Source organism: Scyliorhinus torazame, chromosome 22, assembly GCF_047496885.1.
Source record: "Scyliorhinus torazame isolate Kashiwa2021f chromosome 22, sScyTor2.1, whole genome shotgun sequence".
Taxonomy (NCBI): Eukaryota; Metazoa; Chordata; class Chondrichthyes; order Carcharhiniformes; family Scyliorhinidae; genus Scyliorhinus; species Scyliorhinus torazame.
In genome coordinates this window covers 106,345,034-106,369,351 of record NC_092728.1, presented here as the reverse complement: position 1 = coordinate 106,369,351, position 24,318 = coordinate 106,345,034, and the positions used below count along the sequence as shown (strand labels likewise).

The 24,318-nt window shown below is 49.6% G+C and overlaps 1 protein-coding gene across 2 annotated transcripts in view; it reads right to left on the bottom strand.

Moving 5' to 3' along the window:
* The window catches only part of ptpa (protein phosphatase 2 phosphatase activator), a 73,446-nt gene that overhangs the window by 25,416 nt on the left and 23,712 nt on the right, over positions 1–24,318 (bottom strand). For both annotated transcript variants that reach the window (XM_072488868.1, XM_072488867.1), the window contains exons 6-8: positions 14,122–14,221; positions 12,413–12,537; positions 11,179–11,279 (exon numbers count right to left, since the gene is read on the bottom strand). In XM_072488868.1, coding sequence (XP_072344969.1) covers positions 11,179–11,279; positions 12,413–12,537; positions 14,122–14,221 — 326 coding nt within the window. The remainder of the gene's footprint in view (positions 1–11,178; positions 11,280–12,412; positions 12,538–14,121; positions 14,222–24,318) is intronic.

Here is a 24,318-nt window from a genome sequence, read left to right as displayed (position 1 = left end):
GCCCCCTAGTTCTGCTTTTCCCGACGAGTGGAAACAACCTGCCCGCATCTATCCTATCTATTCCCTTCATAATTTTATATGTTTCAATAAGATCCCCCCGCATCCTTCTAAACTCCAATGAGTACAGTCCCAGTCTACTCAACCTCTCGTCATAATCTAATCCCCTCAACTCTGGGATAAACCTAGTGAATCTCCTCTGCACTCCCTCCAGTGGCAATATGTCCTTTCTGAGGTAAGGAGACCAAAACTGAATACAATACTCCAGATGCGGCCTCACCAACACCCTATACAATTGCAGCATAACCTCCCTAGTCTTGAACTCCATCCCTCTAGCAACGAAAGACAAAACTCGATTAGCCTTCTTAATCACCTGTTGCACCTGCACACCAACCTTTTGCGACTCGTGCACCAGCACACCCAGGTCCCTCTGCACAGCAGCATGTTTTAACATCTTACCGTTTAAATAATAATCCATTCTGCTGCTATTCCTCCCAAAATGGATAGCCTCACACTTGGCAACATTGAATTCCATCTGCCAGACCCTAGCCCATTCACCTAACCTATCCAAATCCTTCTGCAGACTTCCGGTACCCTCTGCACTTTTTGCTTTACCACTCATCTTAGTGTCGTCTGCAAACTTTGACACATTGCACTTGGTCCCCAACGCCAAATTATCTATGTAAATTGTGAACAACTGCGGGCCCAACACTGATCCTTGAGGGACCCCACTAGTTACAGGTTGCCAACCAGAGAAACACCCATATATCCCCACTCTCTGCTTTCTGTTAGTTAACCAATCCTCTACCCATGCTACCACTTTACCCTCAATGCCATGCATCTTTAGTTTATGCAGCAACCTTTTGTGTGGCACCTTGTCAAAAGATTTCTGGAAATCCAGATATACCACATCCATTGGCTCCCCGTTATCTACTGCACTGGTAACGTCCTCAAAAAATTCGACCAAATTAGTCAGATACGACCTACCCTTTGTGAACCCATGCTGCGTCTGCCCAATGGGACAATTTCCCTCCAGGTGCCCCGCTATTTCCTCCTTAATGATAGATTCCAGCATTTTCCCTACAACCGAAGTTAAGCTTACCGGCCTATAATTACCCGCTTTCTGCCGACCTCCTTTAAACAGTGGTGTCACGTTTGCTACTTTCCAATCCTCTGGGACCACCCCAGAGTCTAGTGCATTTTGATAAATTATCACTAGTGCATTTACAATTTCCCTAGCCATCTCTTTTAACACTCTGGGATGCATCCCATCAGGGCCAGGAGACTGGTCTACCTTTAGCCCCATTAGCTTGCCCAATAAGCTTGGAGAGAATTCTTCGAGACAGGATCTACTCCCATTTGGAAGCAAATGGACGTATTAGTGAGAGGCAGCACGGTTTTGTGAAGGGGAGGTCGTGTCTCACTAAGATAGAGTTTTTCGAGGAGGTCACTAAGATGATTGATGCAGGTAGGGCAGTAGATGTTGTCTATATGGACTTCAGTAAGGCCTTTGACAAGGTCCCTCATGGTAGACTAGTACAAAAGGTGAAGTCACACGGGATCAGGGGTGAACTGGCAAGGTGGATACAGAACTGGCTAGGCCATAGAAGGCAGAGGGAAGCAATGGAGGGATGCTTTTCTAATTGGAGGGCTGTGACCAGTGGTGTTCCACAGGGATCAGTGCTGGGACCTTTGCTCTTTGTAGTATATATAAATGATTTGGAGGAAAATGTAACTGGTCTGATTAGTAAGTTTGCAGACGACACAAAGGTTGGTGGAATTGCGGATAGCGATGAGGACTGTCTGAGGATACAGCAGGATTTAGATTGTCTGGAGACTTGGGCGGAGAGATGGCAGATGGAGTTTAACCTGGACAAATGTGAGGTAATGCATTTTGGAAGGGCTAATGCAGGTAGGGAATATACAGTGAATGGTAGAACCCTCAAGAGTATTGAAAGTCAAAGAGATCTAGGAGTACAGGTCCACAGATCACTGAAAGGGGCTACACAGGTGGAGAAGGTAGTCAAGAAGGCATACGGCATGCTTGCCTTCATTGGCCGGGGCATTGAGTATAAGAATTGGCAAGTCATGTTGCAGCTGTATAGAACCTTAGTTAGGCCACACTTGGAGTATAGTGTTCAATTCTGGTCGCCACACTACCAGAAGGATGTGGAGGCTTTAGAGAGGGTGCAGAAGAGATTTACCAGAATGTTGCCTGGTATGGAGGGCATAAGCTATGAGGAGCGATTGAATAAACTCGGTTTGTTCTCACTGGAACGAAGGAGGTTGAGGGGCGACCTGATAGAGGTATACAAAATTATGAGGGGCATAGACAGAGCGGATAGTCAGAGGCTTTTCCCCAGGGTAGAGGGGTCAATTACTAGGGGGCATAGGTTTAAGGTGAGAGGGGCAAAGTTTAGAGTAGATGTACGAGGCAAGTTTTTTACGCAGAGGGTAGTGGGTGCCTGGAACTCGCTACCGGAGGAGGTAGTGGAGGCAGGGACGATAGGGACATTTAAGGGGCATCTTGACAAATATATGAATAGGATGGGAATAGAAGGATACGGACCCAGGAAGTGTAGAAGATTGTAGTTTAGTCGGGCAGTATGGTCGGCACGGGCTTGGAGGGCCGAAGGGCCTGTTCCTGTGCTGTACATTTCTTTGTTCTTTGTAATACTGCCTCCTTAGTGATTACAATCATCTCAAGGTCCTCACCTATCATATCTTTATTTCCATCAGTCACTGGCATGTTATTTGTGTCTTCCACTGTGAAGACTGACCCAAAAAAACCTGTTCAGCTCCTCAGCCATTTCCCCGTCTCCTATTATTAAATCTCCCTTCTCATCTTCCAAAGGACCAATATTTACCTTAGCCACTCTTTTTTGTCTTATATATTTGTAGAAGCTTTTACTATCTGCTTTTATGTTCTGAGCCAATTTACTTTCATAGTCTACCTTACTCTTCTTTATAGCTTTTTCAGTAGCTTTCTGTTGTCCCCTAAAGACTTCCCAGTCCTCTAGTCTCCCACCAATTTTTGCCACTTTGTGTGTTTTTTCCTTCAATTTGATACTCTCCCTCACCTCCTTAGATATCCACGGTCGATTTTTCCCCTTTCTACCGTCTTTCTTTTTTGTCGGTATGAACCTTTTCTGAACACTGTGAAAGATTGCTCGGAAGGTTCTCCACTGTTCCTCAACTGCTTCACCATGAAGTCTTTGCTCCCAATCTACCTTAGCTAGTTCTTCTGTCATCCCATTGTAATCGCCTTTGTTTAAGCACAAAACACTAGTGTTTGATTTTACCTTGTCATCCTCCAACTGTATTTTAAATTCCACCATATTGTGGTCGCTCCTTCCAAGAGGATCCCGAACTATGAGATCATTAATCAATCCTGCCTCATTACACAGGACCAGATCTAGGACCGCTTGTTCCCTTGTAGGTTCCATTACATACTGTTCCAGGAAATTATCCCGGACACATTCTATAAACTCCTCCTCAAGGCTGCCTTTACCAACCTGGTTAAACCAATCGACATGTATGTAAACAGGATGAGATGAAGAGTGGTGGAAGGACGCTCGCATGAGCAATAAACACTAGTAGAGCTCAGTTGGGCTCAATGGGGTGTTTTCTTGAGTGTACGGAGCAATAATAATAATCTTTATTAGTGTCACAAGTAGCCGTACATTAAAACTGCAATGAAGTTACTGTGAAAATCCCCTAGTCGCCACTCTGGCACCTGTTTGCGTACACAGAGGGAGAATTCAGAATGTCCAATTCACCTGACAGCACGTCTTTTGGGACTTCTAACTTCTCCCTCTGTATACCCGAACAGGCACTAGGGGCGACTAGGGGATTCTCACAGTAACGTCATTGCAGTGTTAATGTAAGCCTACTTGTGACACTAATAAAGATTATTATTGTTTAGTAAACTCAGTGTAATTCAATAAATCATCTTGATGGCTGGATAATTCTAAGAGATTGTAACAGCAGTGGAGTCTTGCTGCCTCAAGCTCTTCAAGTTGCATGTGGGACAAAGTCTATGTAAGTCAGTCAATTATGTCATCCAGCACAATCCAGTTAGACTGCAGCAAAAGCGAAGATATAGTTGACTTGGCAACTCCCTCCCATTCTGTTTTGTGGTTGGAGGTTTCTGCCCGCAATGAATAAATGCGCCTTCTGATAGGTTAATCAAGTTAATCAACCACTGATCTCGGAGTGCTCCATGGTTTTGAGAGATTCCTGACTGAGTGAAAGATATGGTGGCACGGTGGCACAATGGTTAGCACTGCTGCCTCACAGTTCCAGGGTCTCGGGCTCAATACTGGCCTTGGGTGACTGTCTGTGCGGAGTTTGCACATTCTCCGTGACTGCGTGGGTTTCCTCCGGGTTCTCCAGTTTCCTCCCACAGTCCAAAGATGTGCAGGTTCGGTGGATTGGCCATGATAAATAGCTCCTTAGTATCCAAAGGTTAGATGGGGTTACAGGGCTAAGACAGGAGAGTGGGCCTGGGTAGAGTGCTCTTTCAGACAGTCGGTGCAGACTCGATGGGCTGAAGAGCCTCCTTCTGCACTTTGTCTTTAGTTGTTCCTTGATATCACATGGAATTAATCAAATTGGCTGAAGACTGGCATCTGTGATGCTGGAGACCTCAGGAGGAGGCCAAGATGGATCATCTTTTGCACTGATGGCCAGGACCTCCACCCTATTATTGAGGATGGGGATATTTGTGGAGCCTCCTCTTGCTGCGAGTTAATTGCCCACTGTCATTCACAGCTGGATATGGCAAGACTGCAGAGTTTAAGATCGAATCTGTTGTTTGTGGAACTGCTTAGCTCTATTAATTTATTGCTTATGTTGTTTGTCACAGATGTGATACTGCATTGTATCTTCACCAGGTGGACACCAGATTTTGAGTTATGTCCATTGCAGCTCATGGCAAGCCCTTGTGCACTCTTCATTGAAGCAGGGGTGAACATATGCTTAACAGTAACGGTAGAGTGGGTGATATGCCAAGCCATGAGGTTACAAATTGAAGCAGAGTACAATTCAGGTTGCTGCTGATGGCCCACAGCACCTCATGGATACCCTGTTTTGAGTTGCTAGATCTAGGACATGTCTGTCCCATTATTGGAGGGTATTGTCAATGTGAAGGCAGCACTTGATCTCCACAATTATTGTGCGATGATCACTCCTACCTTGAACAGATGCATCTGCAACGGATAGATTGGTGGTGACGAGGTGAAGTAGGTTTTTCCCCCTTGTTGGTTCACTCAACACCTGGCAGATACCTATTCTAGCAGCTATGTCCTTTAGGACTCGGCCAGCTCAGTCAGGACAACCGAGCCACACTTGGTGATGGACAAAATAGATAACTGTGGTCATGGTTGCAATGCAGGAAACTCAGCAGCAATTAGAGAACAGTAGGATCCCACCATCAGTGGTGCGATAATTGCCAGACAATCTGTTTTAGTCATTTTGGTTGAGGAATATTGGCCAGGACAGAGAGAATTCCGCCACTCTTCAAAATAGAATTGTGGGATATTTTACACCCACTTCAGAGTAGGCAGAGCTTTGTTTGGGGTGGCATGGTGGCACAATGCTGCACCAGGGACCCGGTTTCAATTCTGGCCTTGGGCGACTGTCTGAGTGCAATTTGCACCTTCTCCCCAGTGTGTGCGTGGGTTTCCTCCGGGTGCTCCAGTTTCCTCCCAAAGTCCAATGATGTGCAGGTTAGGTGGATTGGCCATGCTAAATTGCCCCTTCGTGTCCAAGGATGAGGATAGGGTAGGGTGCTTTTTCAGAGGGTCAATGCAGATTTGATGGCCTGAATGGCCTCCTTCTGAGATGTAGGAATTCTATGGTAATTCTATGCCAGCACCCTCAGCGCCTTTTTAAAATAAATTTAGAGTACCCAATTTTTTTTCCAATTAAGGGGCAATTTAGCGTGGCCAATCCACCACCAGGCACACCTTTTTGGATTGTGGCAGTGAGCCTCCTGCAGTGCAGCGTCCCCCAGTCCTGACCCTCCGACAGTGCTGCATCCCCTCAGTACTGACCCTGACAGTGCAGTGCTCCCTCAGTACTGACCCTCTGACAGTGCGGCACTCCCTCAGTACTGACCCTGACAGTGCAGTGCTCCCTCAGTACTGACCCTGACAGTGCAGCACTCCCTCAGTACTGACCCTTTGGTGCCACACAAGTGCCAGACAATGACCATCTCCTACAGGAGAGGATTAACCATTGCCACATGACATTCAATTACATAACCATCGCTGAATCCCCCACAATCAACATCCTGGGGGTTACCATTGACCAGAAACTGAACTGGACTAGCCATAGCTAGTGGCTACCAGGGCAGGGCTAGGAATCCTACAGCGAGTAACTCACCTCATGAGCCCCCCTCCCAAAAAAAATCTGTCCACCATTTGCAGGCACAAGTCAGGAGTGTGATCGAATACTCTCTACTTGCCTGGATGAGTGCAGCTCCAACAACACACTGTAAATTCTATGATTCTATAAGAAGCCCAACACCTGGGCAGCACGGTGCCGCAGTGGCTAGCACTGCTGCCTCACGGCACTGAGGTCCCAGGTTCGATCCGGGCCACGGGTCACTGTCCGTGTGGAGTTTGCACATTCTTCCCGTGTTTGAGTGGGTTTCGCCCCCACAACCCAAAGATGTGCAGGGTAGGTGGATTGGCCACATTAAATTGCCCCTTTGCTGGAAAAAATGAATTGGGTACTCCAAATTTTTTTTAAAAAGAAGCTCGACACCATCCAGGACAAAGCAGCCCCGCTTAATTGCTCCTCTTTCCACAAACATTCAAACCCTCCACCACCGACGAACAGTGGCAGCCGTGTGTACCATCTACAAGATGCACTGCAGGAATTCACCAAGGTTCTTTCGACAGTACCTACCAAACCCACGACCACGACCGTCTAGGACAAGAGCAGCAGATACCTGGGAACCCCACCACTTGGAGGCTCCCCTCCAAGTCACTCACCACCCCGACTTGGAAACATATCGTTGTTCCTTCACTGTTGCTGGGACAAAATCCTGGAAGTCCCTCCCTAACAGCATCATGGTGTACCTACACCTCAGGGACTGCAGCGGTTCAAGAAGGCAGCTCACCGCCACCTTCTGAAAGGCAACTAGGGATGGACAATAAATGCTGGCCTAATCAGCGACACCCACATCCTGTAAATGAATTTTTTAAAAGCAGCCATCCGAAAGCTTACCATCGATAAGCCACAGTTTGAAAACAATTTTTAAGTGATTTCACAGCCTTGTGAGGCAGGTCAGTTAGGATGTACTTCATGCCAGTGAAGTAAAAACTTATCTACTATAGGTTTACACAAATGGATACCATTCAGATTTCCGACATCCTGTGCAACATTGTGGAACCAGCTACTTTAAACTGTATGGAAAAAGTATTCTATCATTAGTCAGTATCTATGGATCCACAGGCATCGGAATGTGGCGACTTGGGGATTTTCACAGGAACTTCATTGCAGTGTTAATGCAAGCCTACTTGTGACAATAAAAATTATTATTAAAAATAAAGTCATAGACCGAGGTACCTTTTAAATGAGTTGAACGTTTCAGCCTCAACCACGAACTTAGGCAGTGAATTCCAGACTCCCACCATCCTAAGGGTGAAAAAGCTTTTTGTCCTGTCCCCTCTAATCCTTCTACCAATCACCTTAAATCTATGCCACTTGGTAATTGGCTCTTCGACTGGGGGAAAACAAGTCCAACTTGTCTGGGCTCCTCAGAATTTTGGACGCCTCAATTAGGCCCCTTGGCCTCCCCTGTTATCAGGAAAACAACCCCAGTCTATCCAATCTATTCTCATAGCTGCAATTTTCAAGCCCCGCAATATTCTTGTAAATCTACATTCTAAGTCAGGACGACTTGCTGAAGGAGGTGACTTGAAGGGGGATTTGAGGAAGGGGGTGAGGGGTGGGTGGAGAGAAAGAGAATAATGAATTTAGACAACTTGAAGTTGAAAATAGGAGGTAAAGCAACCAAAGAGGAAAGAACAAGTGTGTGAGGGGTGGAGAAATGAGCAGGAATCCTGCCCCGAGGCAGGTGACTACCACTCCACTTGGAGGGCAATGGATCTCGCGGCAGGATGGGGGTGGGGAGGAGGGAGCATCACAATCAGTTAGGTTTGGGAAAGAATGTTTGTTGGGTCAATAGTTTAACCAATCCCATGTTCTGGTAGAATGTTTTGCAGATGTTATGGCTCCTACTTCTTGGCAGCTTTTCTGAGCCTTGAGGGGGTGGTTACAGACAGCCATTGGGTTCGGCGCCCCAGAGCTTCCCCCCTGCTAAGCAGCAAGATTTTACTGCGAGCTGTGAAACTTCCTTAGCTGCTTTAATGCAGGAAGTACCCACTCAGAAAATAGCCTCCAAACTGATCTGAAAAACTGAACAGGCTGCGGCTCTCTCCAGAAAAGGGAAGACTGAGGGATGGCCTGATAGAAGTCTTTAACATTTTGAAGGGGTTTGATAGGACAGACTTACAGAAGATGTTTCCGCTTGTTTGGCTGATAAAAACAAGGAGCCACCAACATAAACCCAATGGGAAATTCAGGAGAAACCTCTTAACCGAGAGGGTTGCGAGGACGTGGAATAGCTTTAGATGTATTGAAGGGGAAACTTGATAAGCCCATGAGGGATACAGGAATAGAAAGATGTGCTGAACGAGCGAGATGGGGAGAGGTGGAAGGAGGTTTGTATGGAGCATGATTGTCTTGTTCCTCGGTTGTGAACGGGAAGTAATCCTGTGGACTCGAACCTGCGGAAACACCCTGCACTGTGAAACCGAGTTCCTGACTGGAAAGTAGTCAGGAGGTGATTAAAACAAAGCACACTCTGCAACCAAGGCACCTGCCAAGCAGGATGTGATGCACGTGGATATGCTGTACGCTGATGGCAGCATCATTTTAACAAGGAATTTATAGAAGAACATAGGGGCTGTTTAGCACAGGGCTAAATCGCTGGCTTTGAAAGCAGACCAAGGCAGGCCAGCAGCACGGTTCGATTCCCGTAACAGCCTCCCCGAACAGGTGCCGGAATGTGGCGACTAGGGGCTTTTCACAGTAACTTCATTTGAAGCCTACTTGTGACAATAAGCGAATTTCATTTCATATTTAAATTTAAGATTTACACTCAAGTGCACGTTCGTCTACAAGTGACTATTAGTTCTTCCCGTGTGTTTCATTCTAACAGAGTTCTCTATCTCAGTATTGGTGTGAAGGGAAGGAGGCTGCAGTGCATCATGGACAGGCTGTTGTGTTACTGGACCAACTGTGCTTTGTCCTCAGTTATTCAGCACAGTTGGTTCAGGTGCTAATTCCTGGTCCTGCAGGGGCAGCACTGGCACTGGCATTTGTGTTGCTGGTCTAGCTGTCTAGCTGATGGGTGGTCAAGGATGTTGGGTGGCTGTGCAGGATGGGTGCTGGTATATAGGACCGTGTAGCAGAGCTATGGATGAGGGAGAATGGGAAGCTTCTGCACAATGGCTGTGGGGGAGGGAAACAGTAGTGTTCGGGATTCCCAGGGGATGAGCACATTAGCAGGCTGATGGAACATGATGGGATATGCAGGGCTAACTGGGAAGGGGGGGTGGGGAGTGTTACTCATGCTCTAGATTTTAGCAGGGCCAAGGGGAGCTGTCCTTATGGATAGGCCACCATGCCAGCCAATGCTCCTAGGAGCTGGACAACTTGACAACTGCTACCATTTTGGATAGGAACTTTAAAATAAGGTCAGCTGTAGCAATATTCACCAAGCTTAGAAAGAAATGTTTCTGTGACATCTTTCACAAACTCATGTGTCCCAAAGGACTTTTTTTTTCAAATCATGGGATGTGGGCATTGGTGGCTAGCCGGCATTTATTGCCCATCCATATTTGTCCCCCGAGAAGGTGGTGATGAGATGCCTCCCTGCAGTCCATGTGGTGTAGGCACACCCACTGTGCTGTTAGGGAGGGAGCTCTAGGATTTTGACCCAGCGACAGTGAAGGAACTGCCGTTATATTTCCATGTCAGGATGGGGAGTGGCTCGGAGGGGAACTTGCAGGTGGTGCTGTTCCTATGCGTCTTGTCCTTCTCTTACAATCAATAATTTTTATTATTGTCACAATCGGCTTACATTAACACTGCAATGAAGTTACTGTGAAAAGCCCCTAGTCGCCACACTGCGGCGCCTGTTCGGGTACACGGAGGGAGAATTCAGAATGTCCAATTCACCTAACAGCATGGTTTTCAGGACTTGTGGGAGGAAACCGGAGCACCCGGAGGACACCCACGCAGACACGGGGAGAAGGTGCAGACTCCGCACAGACAGTGACCCAAGCGGGAATCAAACCCAGGACCCTGGTGCTGTGAGGCAACAGTGCTAACCACTGTGCTAACGTGCCTCTCTTGGTGACCTCTATCTCGGTGATAGATGTCACGGGTTTGGAAGGTGCTGTTGAAGGAGCCTTGGCGAATCCCTGCAGTGCAATGGCACATACGGCTGCTACAATACAATCGGTGGTGGATGGAGTGAATATTTGTGGATGGGATGCCAATCGAGTGGGGCTGCCTTGTCCTGGATGGTGTTGAGCTTCTTGAGTGTTGTTGGGAGCTGCAGTCATCCAGACAAGTGGAGAGTATTCCATCACACTCCTGACTTGTGCCTTCACAGACAATGTAATACTTTTTGAAATGCGGTCTCTGTTGTAATGTAAGAAATGTGGCAGCCAGTTTGTGCACAGTTTGAACCCACAAAACTCAATAGGTTCAGGGCCAGATAAATTCATACTGACTGGGGTAAATATTGGCCAGGACACGGGAGGGCATTCCTGTGCTTCATCAAAGTAGTGCCATGGGATCTTTCACGTCCACCCAAGAGGGAAGACTGTGAAAAAATGCAACAGGAATTTTGCATTCGGCTCAGAGTTGTTGAGGCTGTTCTGCGGGCCAGGGGGTTGCTGGGTCGCACTACTACTATTCAATGGTTTAACTAATCCCGTGCTCTGGTAGTATGTTGTGCAGATGTTGTGCTCCTATTTCTTGGCAGCTTTTCGGAGAATCGAGGGGTGGTTACAGACAGCCATTGGGTTCCGTGCCCCAGAGCTCCCTCCCTAAGCAGCAACTCAGTCACACTGATCGTGGGATTCTGGTTCTCACCTCATTAATAAACCTGACGCATTCCAGAAACATGTATTCCTTATGCCGCTCATTCACTACTTTCTCATCCACAAAATGGGCTGGCGTAAGGGTGGGGTGATCTGAAAGGAGAGAGAAGACGACTATTCAAACGCAGCCCTGGAGTAAACAAAACCCTGCCGATCCCTCCCCCACCCCCCTCCTGAACGGAGGGGCACCCAGGCTTCCTCGAACAAATCCCCTCGCCCAAGTGACCATTTCTCAGGCGACAGCGTCTAAGCTGCTTGACCACTCAGTGATGGACATCACAGACGAGCCACATTCTGGACACTTTACTGAGTTATCGGCCTCAAGTCAAAATCTAATCGAGGGAAGAGATTTTAAGTGGACGGGGCAGTAGCCAATACCGAGCTGGGCGTCCGGGCAGGAGAGATAACTCCGGTACTGAAACAAAGACTTGCATTTATATAGCACCTCTCACAACGTCAGAATGTCCCAAACCATCAGGCAGCCAATCAAACACATTTTCTAGGTCAGGAATTGCAGCACAACAAGCTCCCACTAACAGCAAAGTGATAATGACCAGGTATTGAATGATGTTGACTGAGGGATAAATATTGGCCAGGACCCCCGGGGGACTACGCCACACTCCTTCAAAATAGTGGGATCTTTTCATGCCCACCCGAGGGAGATGGAGCCTCAGCCTTCAGTTCAGCCTCACATCTGAAAAACAGCATCTCGGACAGTGCCGCACTCCCTCAGACAGCCCCGATCGTCGGACTCTTGTCTCTGCAGTGGAGTTTGACCCTGCAATTTTCAGATCAGTGGAAACACTGCCGCTGACTGAGCCAGGGCTAAAATGCCCATCCTCCGTAACCCTTCAACCCATTAATAGCTCTCCATGTGTTACATAGAACCACAGAAACTTACAGCACCGAAGGGGAGCATTGCCCATCGGACAAGTCAGATATTTGATGATTTAAATCAGAATTTAACTCATTCTGTTGAATCTTTGCTGGAACCCCTCCTGAGTGGCTTTTTATTCATCCATTGAGTTTGAATTCGCCCAGATGCATGTTAGGATTTGAACTCATGTCTCTGGATTATTGCTCTGGTCCGCTGGATTACACGTCCAGTAACATCACCAATACTGCACCGTCTTCCCCCTGAGATAGAGTAGAACGAGGCAGCGTGGTGATCCAGTCCCATCAGGGAATAATCAGAAAAGGGGAAAAAGCAAATAATGGCATTTTACCGATTAGTTGGGAACTGCCCCAGATAAAGGGGAGAAACTGGAAGTCATCGAGGCCCCAAACGCCTTGGCTCCCCGCCGGCTCCATTCGATAGATTTTCTGCAACTTTCTCATCACCTGCAGGTACCTGTGGGTTTGGAGGAGGTAAAAAATCTTGAGACATCTGTTCTGATGAAAGGTCACAGAGTTGAAACACTAACCCCGTCTCTCTCTCCAAGCTGCCCGACCTGCTGAGTATTTATTTCAGATTTCCAGCATCTGCAGTATTTTTGCTTTCACAGACTTTGCGCTCGTTAGGATTACATAGAATTTTGCCATGATGTGGAGATGCCGGCGTTGGACTGGGGTGAGCACAGTAAGAAGTCTTACAACACTAGGTTAAAGTCCAACAGGTTTGTTTCGAATCACTAGCTTTCGGAGCACAGCTCCTTCCTTCACCCGATTAAGGAGCTGCGCTCTGAAAGCTGGTGATTCAAACAAACCTGTTGGACTTTAACCTGGTGTTGTAAGACTTCTTACGATAGAATTTTGCAGCAGCTTTGTCCAACTGGACTGCATCAGTGCTTGTTCTCCACAACAGTCTCCTCCTCCTTCACTTTGCCTATCCTTCTATTCCTTTCTCCTTCATGTCCAACCTTCCCTTAAACTTGTCTATACGATTCACCTCAACTACTCCCTGTGGATAGTGAGTTCCACTTTCTCTCCACTCTCTGGGTAAAGGCGTTTCTCCTTGAATTTCCCACTGGATTTATTAGAGCTTATAGTATATGTGTTATGTGGGAACAAAGTCTCTTAGTCTACCCTTTTGAACCCCTTCATAATTTTAAAGACCTCAATAAGGTCACCCCTCAGCCATTTTTTTTCTAAGAGCCCCCAGCCTGTTCAATCCTCCCAGATAGTTCTATAGTTCCAGCACAATCCTTGCAAATCTTTTTTTCACCTTCTTCAGTGATTTTATATCCTTTCTGTGATACAGGGACCAGAACCGTGTTCAGCACTCCTAGTACAGAATAACCAACGTGCTATACAAGCTCTGCATAACTCGGCATCTTTCCAAAAGCATTCCTCTAGAAATTAACCTCTCACTTGAATTTTTGTAACGGGTGCTGCTGCTTTTATCCCTGTACCCGCAACCCTGCTCCCTCTTCTCGGGACTGGGACAGCACCAACAGGTTTCCTAAAGGGCCCCGTTCATCAACCACCCGCATTTGTTGACCTACATCAGCTCCCAGTCCAGCAACATCTTGATTTTGAAATTCTCATCCCCATTTTCAAATCCGGCCGTGTACTCCCAATCTCTGTAATCTCCCCCAGCTCTACACCCCTCACAAATCTCTGTGCCCGACTATTCTGGCCTCCTGCGCATTCCTAATTTGCACCACTGGTAGCTGTGCCTTCAGCAGCCTGGGACCCACGTTCTGGAATTCTCTACCTGAACATGTCCACCTTTGATCTGTTCCTCAAGACCTCGGTCTCTGACCAAGGTTCGACAAAACTGCCCTAATACATCAAACCGTTCAAAAAACAGATTTATCTTTCCGTGAAGCATCTTAGGGTGCTTTAAGTGCGTTAAAAGCGCTATGTAAGTTTTAATTGCAGCCAAAAGAGAGAGGAGACTTACCTCCATAAGTCTGCAGTGAATTCAAACCCAAAGCATAACCCATTCCAACATCTAGCTGTACAAGGAGAACAGTAGCAGAGCTGGACTCACCGATCAAATATACAAAATACAATGGCAAGCTGGTCATCCTCCTTCAGGACCCCAATCTTACAGAGACAGCAGAGGAATGCAGCAAATGCAGCTTCATGGCCTGCGAGAGATAGGGAGACACAATAAGTCCAGGGCTGATGGCTTCATCATAACAGGGGACAAAGAAATGGACATCAGCAACGGAAGGTTATTTTCGTCTCCTATGTTGTCCTCTGCTATTTTACCCACTCTGGCCCTGCACAGTGGGAGATTTAGAAGATAATTTGTCCGTGGGGTGTACACCAGCGGAGTCAAATCTTGTTGGACTCAGCTACCAATGGATACGGGCCCAGCCTGTCCAACCTCTCCTCCATAAGTTACCCCAGGTATCAGTCAAGTGAACCTTCTCTGAACTGCTTTTAATAATAATAATAATAATAATAATCACTTATTGTCACAAGTAGGCTTCAATGACGTTACTGTGAAAAGCCCCTAGTCACCGCAATCCGGCATGTGTTCGGGGAGGCCGGTACAGGAATTGAACCCGCGCTGCTGGCCTTGTTCTGCATTACAAGCCAGCTGTTTAGCCCACTGTGCTAAGCCAACCCCTATTGCAATTATATCCTTTGTTAAATAAAAGGACCAAAACTGTACACAGTCTCTGGATGTGTCCTCGAAGGTGATGGTGGTGTAACAGTATTGTTATTGGATGAGGAATCCAGAGGCCCAGGTTAATGCTCTGGGGACATGGGTTCAGACCCCACCACGGCAGCTGGTGGAGTTTAAATTCAATTAATTAATCTGGAATTGAAAGTTAGTCTCAGTAATGGTGACCACTATCACGGATTGTTGTAAAAATCCATCTGCTTCACTAAAGAAAATCAGAAATCAGTTTTGTGCAAGAGGGACAGTGATGGCGAAAGGTTGTGGGATTCCGCAGGCCATGGGGGATTTAAAAATAGGGATAAAAATTTGAAACTTGTGGCACTGCTTAAACTGGGAGCCAGTGTAGATCATTGCGCACAGGGGTGAGGGGTGAACAGGACTCGGTGTGAATTAGGACACGGGTTGCAGAGTTTTGGGTGACCTGAAGTAAACAGAGGATGGAAAATGGAAGCTTGGCTGGGAGTGCACAGGAATAGTCAAGTCGCAAGGTAACAGGAGCGTCGAACCAGGTTTCAGTGGCTGTGCTGAGGCAGGGGCAGAATTGCGCGATACTGTGCTCCACAAGAAAGGAGAGTTTCCCTTTGTCACAGTGTCCATTGTGACTTTGCCAAGAGCTGCTACAGTATTGTGACAGGAAATGATACTGGATTGCAGGGATTCAAACATTGAGCTCCAGGAAAGATGGACACAGAATTGTAAACTGAAAACCCGTTCAGGATTTTAGGCACGAAACAGAGGTTGGAGATGGGACAGTAGTTTGGGTGGAGCGAGAGAATTGGATAAATACTTGAAAAAGAAACAATTGGAGGTCTCTGGGGAAGGGGAAGGGTAGTGGGAAAAATCAGGTATCCTGCAGTCAGCATCACAGTGAAGCAGTCTGGGAACGGTGTCCTTGCAGTCAGTGTCGCAGCGAAGCACTCTGGGAACAGTATCCTCCAGTCAACGTCACAGTGAAGCAGTCTGGGAAGGTGTCCTGCATTCAGCATTACAGTGAAGCAGCGTGGAAAGGTGTCCTCCGCTCAGCGTCGCAGAGAAGCAGTCTGGGAATGGTGTTCTCCATTCAGCGTCACAGTGAAGCAGTCTGGGAATGGTGTTCTCCATTCAGCGTCACAGTGAAGCAGTCTGGGAACGGTGTCCTCCGCTCAGCGTCGCAGAGAAGCAGTCTGGGAATGGTGTTCTCCATTCAGCGTCACAGTGAAGCAGTCTGGGAATGGTGTTCTCCATTCAGCGTCACAGTGAAGCAGTCTGGGAACGGTGTCCTCCGCTCAGCGTCACAGTGAAGCAGTCTGGGAATGGTGTTCTCCATTCAGCGTCACAGTGAAGCAGTCTGGGAATGGTGTTCTCCATTCAGCGTCACAGTGAAGCAGTCTGGGAACGGTGTCCTCCGCTCAGCGTCGCAGAGAAGCAGTCTGGGAATGGTGTTCTCCATTCAGCGTCACAGTGAAGCAGTCTGGGAATGGTGTTCTCCATTCAGCGTCACAGTGAAGCAGTCTGGGAACGGTGTCCTCCGCTCAGCGTCACAGTGAAGCAGTCTGGGAACGGTGTCCTCCGCTCAGCGTCACAGTGAAGCAGTCTGGGAATGGTGTTCTCCATTCAGCGTCGCAGTGAAGCAGTCTGGGAATGGTGTCCTCCGCTCAGCGGCACAGTGAAGCAGTCTGGGAATGGTGTTCTCCATTCAGCGTCGCAGTGAAGCAGTCTGGGAACGGTGTCCTCACAGTCAGCGTCACAGTGAAGCAGTCTGGGAACAGTGTCCTCCATTCAGCGTTGCAGCAAAGCAGTCTGGGAACGGTGTCCTTGCAGTCAGTGTCGCAGCGAAGCACTCTGGGAACAGTATCCTCCAGTCAACGTCACAGTGAAGCAGTCTGGGAAGGTGTCCTGAATTCAGCATTACAGTGAATCAGCGTGGAAAGGTGTCCTACGCTCAGCGTCACAGAGAAGCAGTCTGGGAATGGTGTTCTCCATTCAGCGTCGCAGTGAAGCAGTCTGGGAACGGGGTCCTCACAGTCAGCGTCACAGTGAAGCAGTCTGGGAACAGTGACCTGCAGTCAGCATCGCAGTGAAGCAGTCTGGGAACAGTGTCCTCCATTCAGCGTTGCAGCAAAGCAGTCTGGGAACGGTGTCCTCCAGTCAACGTCACAGTGAAGCAGTCTGGGAAGGTGTCCTCCGCTCAGCGTCGCAGAGAAGCAGTCTGGGAACGGTGTCCTTGCAGTCAGTGTCGCAGCGAAGCAGTCTGGGAACGGTGTCCTCGCAGTCAGCGTCGCAGAGAAGCAGTCTGGGAACGGTGTCCAGGAGTCAGTGTCACAGTGAAGCAGTCTAGGAATGGTGTCCTCGCAGTCAGCATCACAGTGAAGCACTCTGGGAACGGTGTTCTCGCAGTCAGCGTCACAGTGAAGCAATCTGGAAAGTGTGTCCTGCCGTCAGCGTCACAGTGAAACAGTCTGGGAACGGTGTCCTGCAGTCAGCGTCACAGTGAAGCAGTCTGGGAACGGTGTTCTCCATTCAGCGTCGCAGTGAAGCAGTCTGGGAAAGATGTCCTCCCGTCAGCGTCACAGTGAAGCTGTCTGGGAATGGGGTCCTCACAGTCAGCGTCGCAGTGAAGCAGTTTGGGAACGGTGACTTGCAGTCAGCATCACAGTAAAGCAGTCTGGGAACGGTGTCCTGCAGTCAGCATTCACAGTGAAGCAGTCTGGGAACGGTGTTCTCGCAGTCAGCGTCACAGTGAAGCAGTCTGGAAAGTGTGTCCTGCCGTCAGCGTCACAGTGAAACAGTCTGGGAACAGTGTCCTGCAGTCAGCGTCACAGTGAAGCAGTCTGGGAACGGTGTTCTCCATTCAGCGTCACAGTGAAGCAGTCTGGAAAGCGTGTCCTGCCGTCAGCGTCACAGGGAAACAGTCTGGGAACGGTGTCCTGCAGTCAGCGTCACAGTGAAGCAGTCTGGGAACGGTGTTCTCCGTTCAGCGTCACAGTGAAGCAGTCTGGAAAGTGTGTCCTGCCGTCAGCATCACAGTAAAGCAGTCTGGGAGCGGTGTCCTGCAGTCAGCGTTCACAGTGAAGCAGTCTGGGAACGGTGTTCTCGCAGTCAGCGTCACAGTGAAGCAGTCTGGAAAGTGTGTCCTGCCGTCAGCGTCACAGTGAAACAGTCTGGAACTGTGTCCTGCAGTCAGCGTCACAGTGAAGCAGTCTGGGAACGGTGTTCTCCATTCAGCGTCGCAGTGAAGCAGTCTGGGAACGGTGTTCTCCATTCAGCGTCGCAGTGAAGCAGTCTGGGAAAGGTGTCCTCCCATCAGCGTCACAGTGAAGCAGTCTGGGAATGGTGTCCTCACAGTCAGCGTCGCAGTGAAGCAGTTTGGGAACGGTGACCTGCAGTCAGCATCACAGTAAAGCAGTCTGGGAACGGTGTCCTGCAGTCAGCATTCACAGTGAAGCAGTCTGGGAACGGTGTTCTCGCAGTCAGCGTCACAGTGAAGCAGTCTGGAAAGTGTGTCCTGCCGTCAGCGTCACAGTGAAACAGTCTGGGAACGGTGTCCTGCAGTCAGCGTCACAGTGAAGCAGTCTGGGAACGGTGTTCTCCATTCAGCGTCACAGTGAAGCAGTCTGGAAAGCGTGTCCTGCCGTCAGCGTCACAGGGAAACAGTCTGGGAACGGTGTCCTGCAGTCAGCGTCACAGTGAAGCAGTCTGGGAACGGTGTTCTCCATTCAGCGTCACAGTGAAGCAGTCTGGAAAGTGTGTCCTGCCGTCAGCATCACAGTAAAGCAGTCTGGGAGCGGTGTCCTGCAGTCAGCGTTCACAGTGAAGCAGTCTGGGAACGGTGTTCTCGCAGTCAGCGTCACAGTGAAGCAGTCTGGAAAGTGTGTCCTGCCGTCAGCGTCACAGTGAAACAGTCTGGGAACGGTGTCCTGCAGTCAGCGTCACAGTGAAGCAGTCTGGGAACGGTGTTCTCCATTCAGCGTCGCAGTGAAGCAGTCTGGGAACGGTGTTCTCCATTCAGCGTCGCAGTGAAGCAGTCTGGGAAAGGTGTCCTCCCATCAGCGTCACAGTGAAGCAGTCTGGGAATGGTGTCCTCACAGTCAGCGTCGCAGTGAAGCAGTTTGGGAACTGTGACCTGCAGTCAGCATCACAGTAAAGCAGTCTGGGAACGGTGTCCTGCAGTCAGCGTCACAGTGAAGCTGTCTGGGAACGGTGTCCTCGCAGTGAAGCAGTCTGGGAACGGTATCCTCGCAGTCAGTGTCACAGTGAAGCAGTCTGGGAACGGTGTCCTGCAGTCAGCGTCACAGTGAAGAAGTCTTTGAACGGTATCCTCGCAGTCAGTGTCACAGTGAAGCAGTCTGGGAACGGTGTCCTGCAGTCAGCGTCACAGTGAAGCAGTCTGGGAACGGTGTTCTCCATTCAGCGTCACAGTGAAGCAGTCTGGAAAGTGTGTCCTGCCGTCAGCATCACAGTAAAGCAGTCTGGGAGCGGTGTCCTGCAGTCAGCGTTCACAGTGAAGCAGTCTGGGAACGGTGTTCTCGCAGTCAGCGTCACAGTGAAGCAGTCTGGAAAGTGTGTCCTGCCGTCAGCGTCACAGTGAAACAGTCTGGGAACGGTGTCCTGCAGTCAGCGTCACAGTGAAGCAGTCTGGGAACGGTGTTCTCCATTCAGCGTCGCAGTGAAGCAGTCTGGGAACGGTGTTCTCCATTCAGCGTCGCAGTGAAGCAGTCTGGGAAAGGTGTCCTCCCATCAGCGTCACAGTGAAGCAGTCTGGGAATGGTGTCCTCACAGTCAGCGTCGCAGTGAAGCAGTTTGGGAACTGTGACCTGCAGTCAGCATCACAGTAAAGCAGTCTGGGAACGGTGTCCTGCAGTCAGCGTCACAGTGAAGCTGTCTGGGAACGGTGTCCTCGCAGTGAAGCAGTCTGGGAACGGTATCCTCGCAGTCAGTGTCACAGTGAAGCAGTCTGGGAACGGTGTCCTGCAGTCAGCGTCACAGTGAAGAAGTCTTTGAATGGTATCCTCGCAGTCAGTGTCACAGTGAAGCAGTCTGGGAACGGTGTCCTCACAGTCAGTGTCACAGTGAAGCAGTCTGGGAACGGTGTCCTCACAGTCAGTGAGGCCACCATCTGGCCTGCGAAATCCTACCAACTGTCCTGGCTTGAGACAATTCACACCTCTTTAACCTGGGGTTACCCCATCTCTGGATCTGTAAAGATTTAATCACCTGCTAATGCTCGCATTCCTAGCATTGTTTGGCATCTTTGAATTTGTCTATATATGTGTTTCTGGAACAGACCTCTTCATTCACTTGAGGAAGGAGCACCGCTCCGAAAGCTAGTGACATCGAAACAAACCTGTTGGACTTTAACCTGGTGTTGTAAGACTTCGTACTGTGCTCACCCCAGTCCAACGCCGGCATCTCCACATCATGGCTACCATCGACACCGCAAACTGTCGGCTCAAAGTGGAGAGGATCTCCAGGAAGATCGCGCATATAGACACTGACATTAAGTTTCTACAAAGATGCAAGAAAGCAGACAAGATCCCGAAAGGGCTACAGATCACAAACCCACTCAAGTCGACCTACAACACAGACTTCGCTGAGAGACTCTGCCGTCGCACCTCTCTCACACTCCTCAACCACCTCGTCCACCAGCTCTACAGCAGACGACGCAACCTGGAAACCAAGATAGAGGCCATATTCTCAACTTGCGCTCAGGATGCAGCAGACTAGCTGCGGAACACCGCCAAACAGATGAGACAACAATACTATGCCACCTCTATGCATACCAAGAACAGAAAGCTTGAGAAACTTGGCATCACCACCGGCAGCAACCAAGCCACCCCCGGTGTCACAGTAGAAAACAATACAGGGAAATCTATTGTCAACTTGTCGGACTACACCCTTCAACCAGACGAAATCGAAGTCCTCAGCAGAGGGCTTAATTTCTGCACCACCACCAAAATGGACCCCATCAGTCTCGCGGCAGACACGGAGGAATTCATCAGGCGAATGAGGCTCCGGGAATTCTTCCACAGACCCCAAGAGGCCAACAGCGAACCCAAGCAGACTACCAATGAACCGGAACAGCAGACCGAGAGATCTGCGGTGCGGCAACCGAAGAGGAAAGAGTCGAATTGGACCCCTCCGGAAGGCCGCTGCCTTAGACTCGACATGTATGCTCAAGCCGTCAGGAGTCGCGTCAATGCCAGATTCATCAGTCGCATTCACAAGACAACCCCGAACGTCACCCAAGCACAACGCAATGCCATCCGCGCTCTCAAGACCAACCACAGCATCGTCATCAAACCAGCAGACAAAGGGGGGGCCACTGTCGTACTGAACAGAACGGACTACTGCAAAGAAGTATACCGACAACTGAACAACCAAGAACACTACAGACAGTTACCCGCAGATCCGACCAAGGAACACATCCGCCAACTTAACAGACTGATCAAGACCTTGGATCCAGATCTTCAGAGCACCCTACGTGCTCTCATCCCACTTACTCCCCGCATTGGAGATCTCTACTGCCTCCCAAAAATACATAAGGCCAACACACCAGGCTGCCCTATCGTTCCAGGCAATGGGACCCTGTGTAAGAACCTCTCTGGCTACATCGAGGGCATCTTGAAACCCATCGTACAAGGTACACCCAGTTTCTGTCGCGACACGACGGACTTCCTACAGAAACTCAGCACCCATGGACCAGTTGAACCAGGAACATTCCTCGTCACAATGGACGTCTCGGCACTCTACACCAGCATCCCCCATGACGACGGCATTGCTGCAACAGCCTCAGTACTCAACACCGACAACTGCCAATCTCCAGACGCAATTCTGCAACTCATCCGCTTCATTCTGGATCACAACGTCTTCACCTTCGACAACAAGTTCTTCATTCAGACGCACGGAACAGCCATGGGGACCAAATTCGCACCCCGATACGCCAACATCTTTATGCACAAGTTTGAACAGGACCTACTCACCGCACAGGACCTTCAACCGATGTTATACACCAGATACATCGATGACATTTTTTTCCTTTGGACCCACGGCGAAGAATCACTGAAACAACTACACAATGACATTAATAAGTTCCATCCAACCATCAGACTCACCATGGACTACTCTCCAAAATCAGTTGCATTCTTGGACACACTCGTCTCCATCAAGGACGGTCACCTCAGCACTTCGCTTTACCGCAAACCCACGGATAACCTCATGATGCTCCACTTCTCCAGCTTCCACCCTAAACACATTAAAGAAGCCATCCCCTATGGACAAGCGCTCCGTATACACAGGATCTGCTCAGACGGGGAGGAGCGTAACAGACATCTACAGACGTTGAAAGATGCCCTCGTACGAATGGGATATGGCACTCGACTCATCGATCGACAGTTCCAACGCGCCACAGCGAAAAACCGGACCGACCTCCTCAGTAGACAAACATGGGACACAACCGACAGAATACCCTTCGTCGTCCAGTACTTCCCCGGAGCGGAGAAACTACGTCATCTTCTTCACAGCCTTCAACACGTCATTGATGACGATGAACATCTTGCCAAGGTCATCCCCACACCCCCACTACTTGCCTTCAAACAACCGCGCAACCTCAAACGAACCATTGTGTGCAGCAAACTACCCAGTCTTCAGAACAGTGACCACGACACCACACAACCCTGTCATGGCAATCTCTGCAAGACGTGCCAGATCATCGACATGGATACCACCATTACACGTGAGAACACCACCCACCAGGTACGCGGTACATACTCGTGCGACTCGGCCAACATTGTCTACCTCATACGCTGCAGGAAAGGATGTTCCGAAGCGTGGTACATTGGCGAGACCATGCAGACGCTGCGACAACGAATGAACGGACATCGCGCAACAATCACCAGGCAGGAATGTTCCCTTCCAGTCGGGGAACACTTCAGCAGTCAAGGGCATTCAGCCTCTGATCTCCGGGTAAGCGTTCTCCAAGGCGGCCTTCAGGACCCGCGACAACGCAGAATCGCCGAGCAGAAACTTATAGCCAAGTTCCGCACACGTGAGTGCGGCCTCAACCGGGACCTGGGATTCATGTCACATTACATTCATCCCCCACCATCTGGCCTGCGAAATCCTACCAACTGTTCATTCACCTGAGGAAGGAGCAGCTCTCCGAAAGCTAGTGACATCGAAACAAACCTGTTGGACTTTAACCTGGTGTTGTAAGACTTCGTACTGTGCTCACCCCAGTCCAACGCCGGCATCTCCACATCATGGCTCACAGTCAGTGTCACAGTGAAGCAGTCTGGGAACGGTGTCCTGCAGTCAGCGTCACAGTGAAGCAGTCTGGGAACGGTGTCCTCGCAGTGAAGCAGTCTGGGAACGGTATCCTCGCAGTCAGTGTCACAGTGAAGCAGTCTGGGAACGGTGTCCTCACAGTCAGCGTCACAGTGAAGCAGTCTGGGAACAGTGTCCTCACAGTCAGTGTCACAGTGAAGCAGTCTGGGAACGGTGTCCTGCAGTCAGCGTCACAGTGAAGCAGTCTGGGAACGGTGTCCTCGCAGTGAAGCAGTCTGGGAACGGTATCCTCGCAGTCAGTGTCACAGTGAAGCAGTCTGGGAACGGTGTCCTCACAGTCAGCGTCACAGTGAAGCAGTCTGGGAACAGTGTCCTCACAGTCAGCGTCACAGTGAAGCAGTCTGGTAACGGTGTTCTGCAGTCAGCGTCACAGTGAAGCAGTCTTGGAACGGTGTCCTGCAGTCAGCGTCACAGTGAAGCAGTCTGGTAACGGTGTTCTGCAGTCAGCGTCACAGTGAAGCAGTCTGGGAACGGTGTCCTGCAGTCAGCGTCACAGTGAAGCAGTCTGGTAACGGTGTTCTGCAGTCAGCGTTGCAGTGAAGCAGTCTGGGAACGGTGTCCTGCAGTCAGCGTCACAGTGAAGCAGTCTGTGAATGGTGTCCTGCAGTCAGCGTTGCAGTGAAGCAGTCTGGGAACGGTGTCCTGCAGTCAGCGTCACAGTGAAGCAGTCTGGTAACGGTGTTCTGCAGTCAGCGTTGCAGTGAAGCAGTCTGGGAACGGTGTCCTGCAGTCAGCGTCACAGTGAAGCAGTCTGTGAATGGTGTCCTGCAGTCAGCGTCGCAGTGAAGCAGTCTGGGAACGGTGTCCTGCAGTCACGTCACAATGAAGCAGTCTGGGAACGGTGTTCTCGCAGTCAGCGTCACAGTGAAGCAGTCTGGGAACGGTGTCCTGCAGTCAGCGTCACAGTGAAGCAGTCTGGTAACGGTGTTCTGCAGTCAGCGTTGCAGTGAAGCAGTCTGGGAACGGTGTCCTGCAGTCAGCGTCACAGTGAAGCAGTCTGTGAATGGTGTCCTGCAGTCAGCGTCGCAGTGAAGCAGTCTGGGAACGGTGTCCTGCAGTCACGTCACAATGAAGCAGTCTGGGAACGGTGTTCTCGCAGTCAGCGTCACAGTGAAGCAGTCTGGGAACGGTGTCCTGCAGTCAGCGTTGCAGTGAAGCAGTCTGGGAACGGTGTTCTCGCAGTCAGCGTCACAGTGAAGCAGTCTGGGAACGGTGTCCTCCATTCAGCGT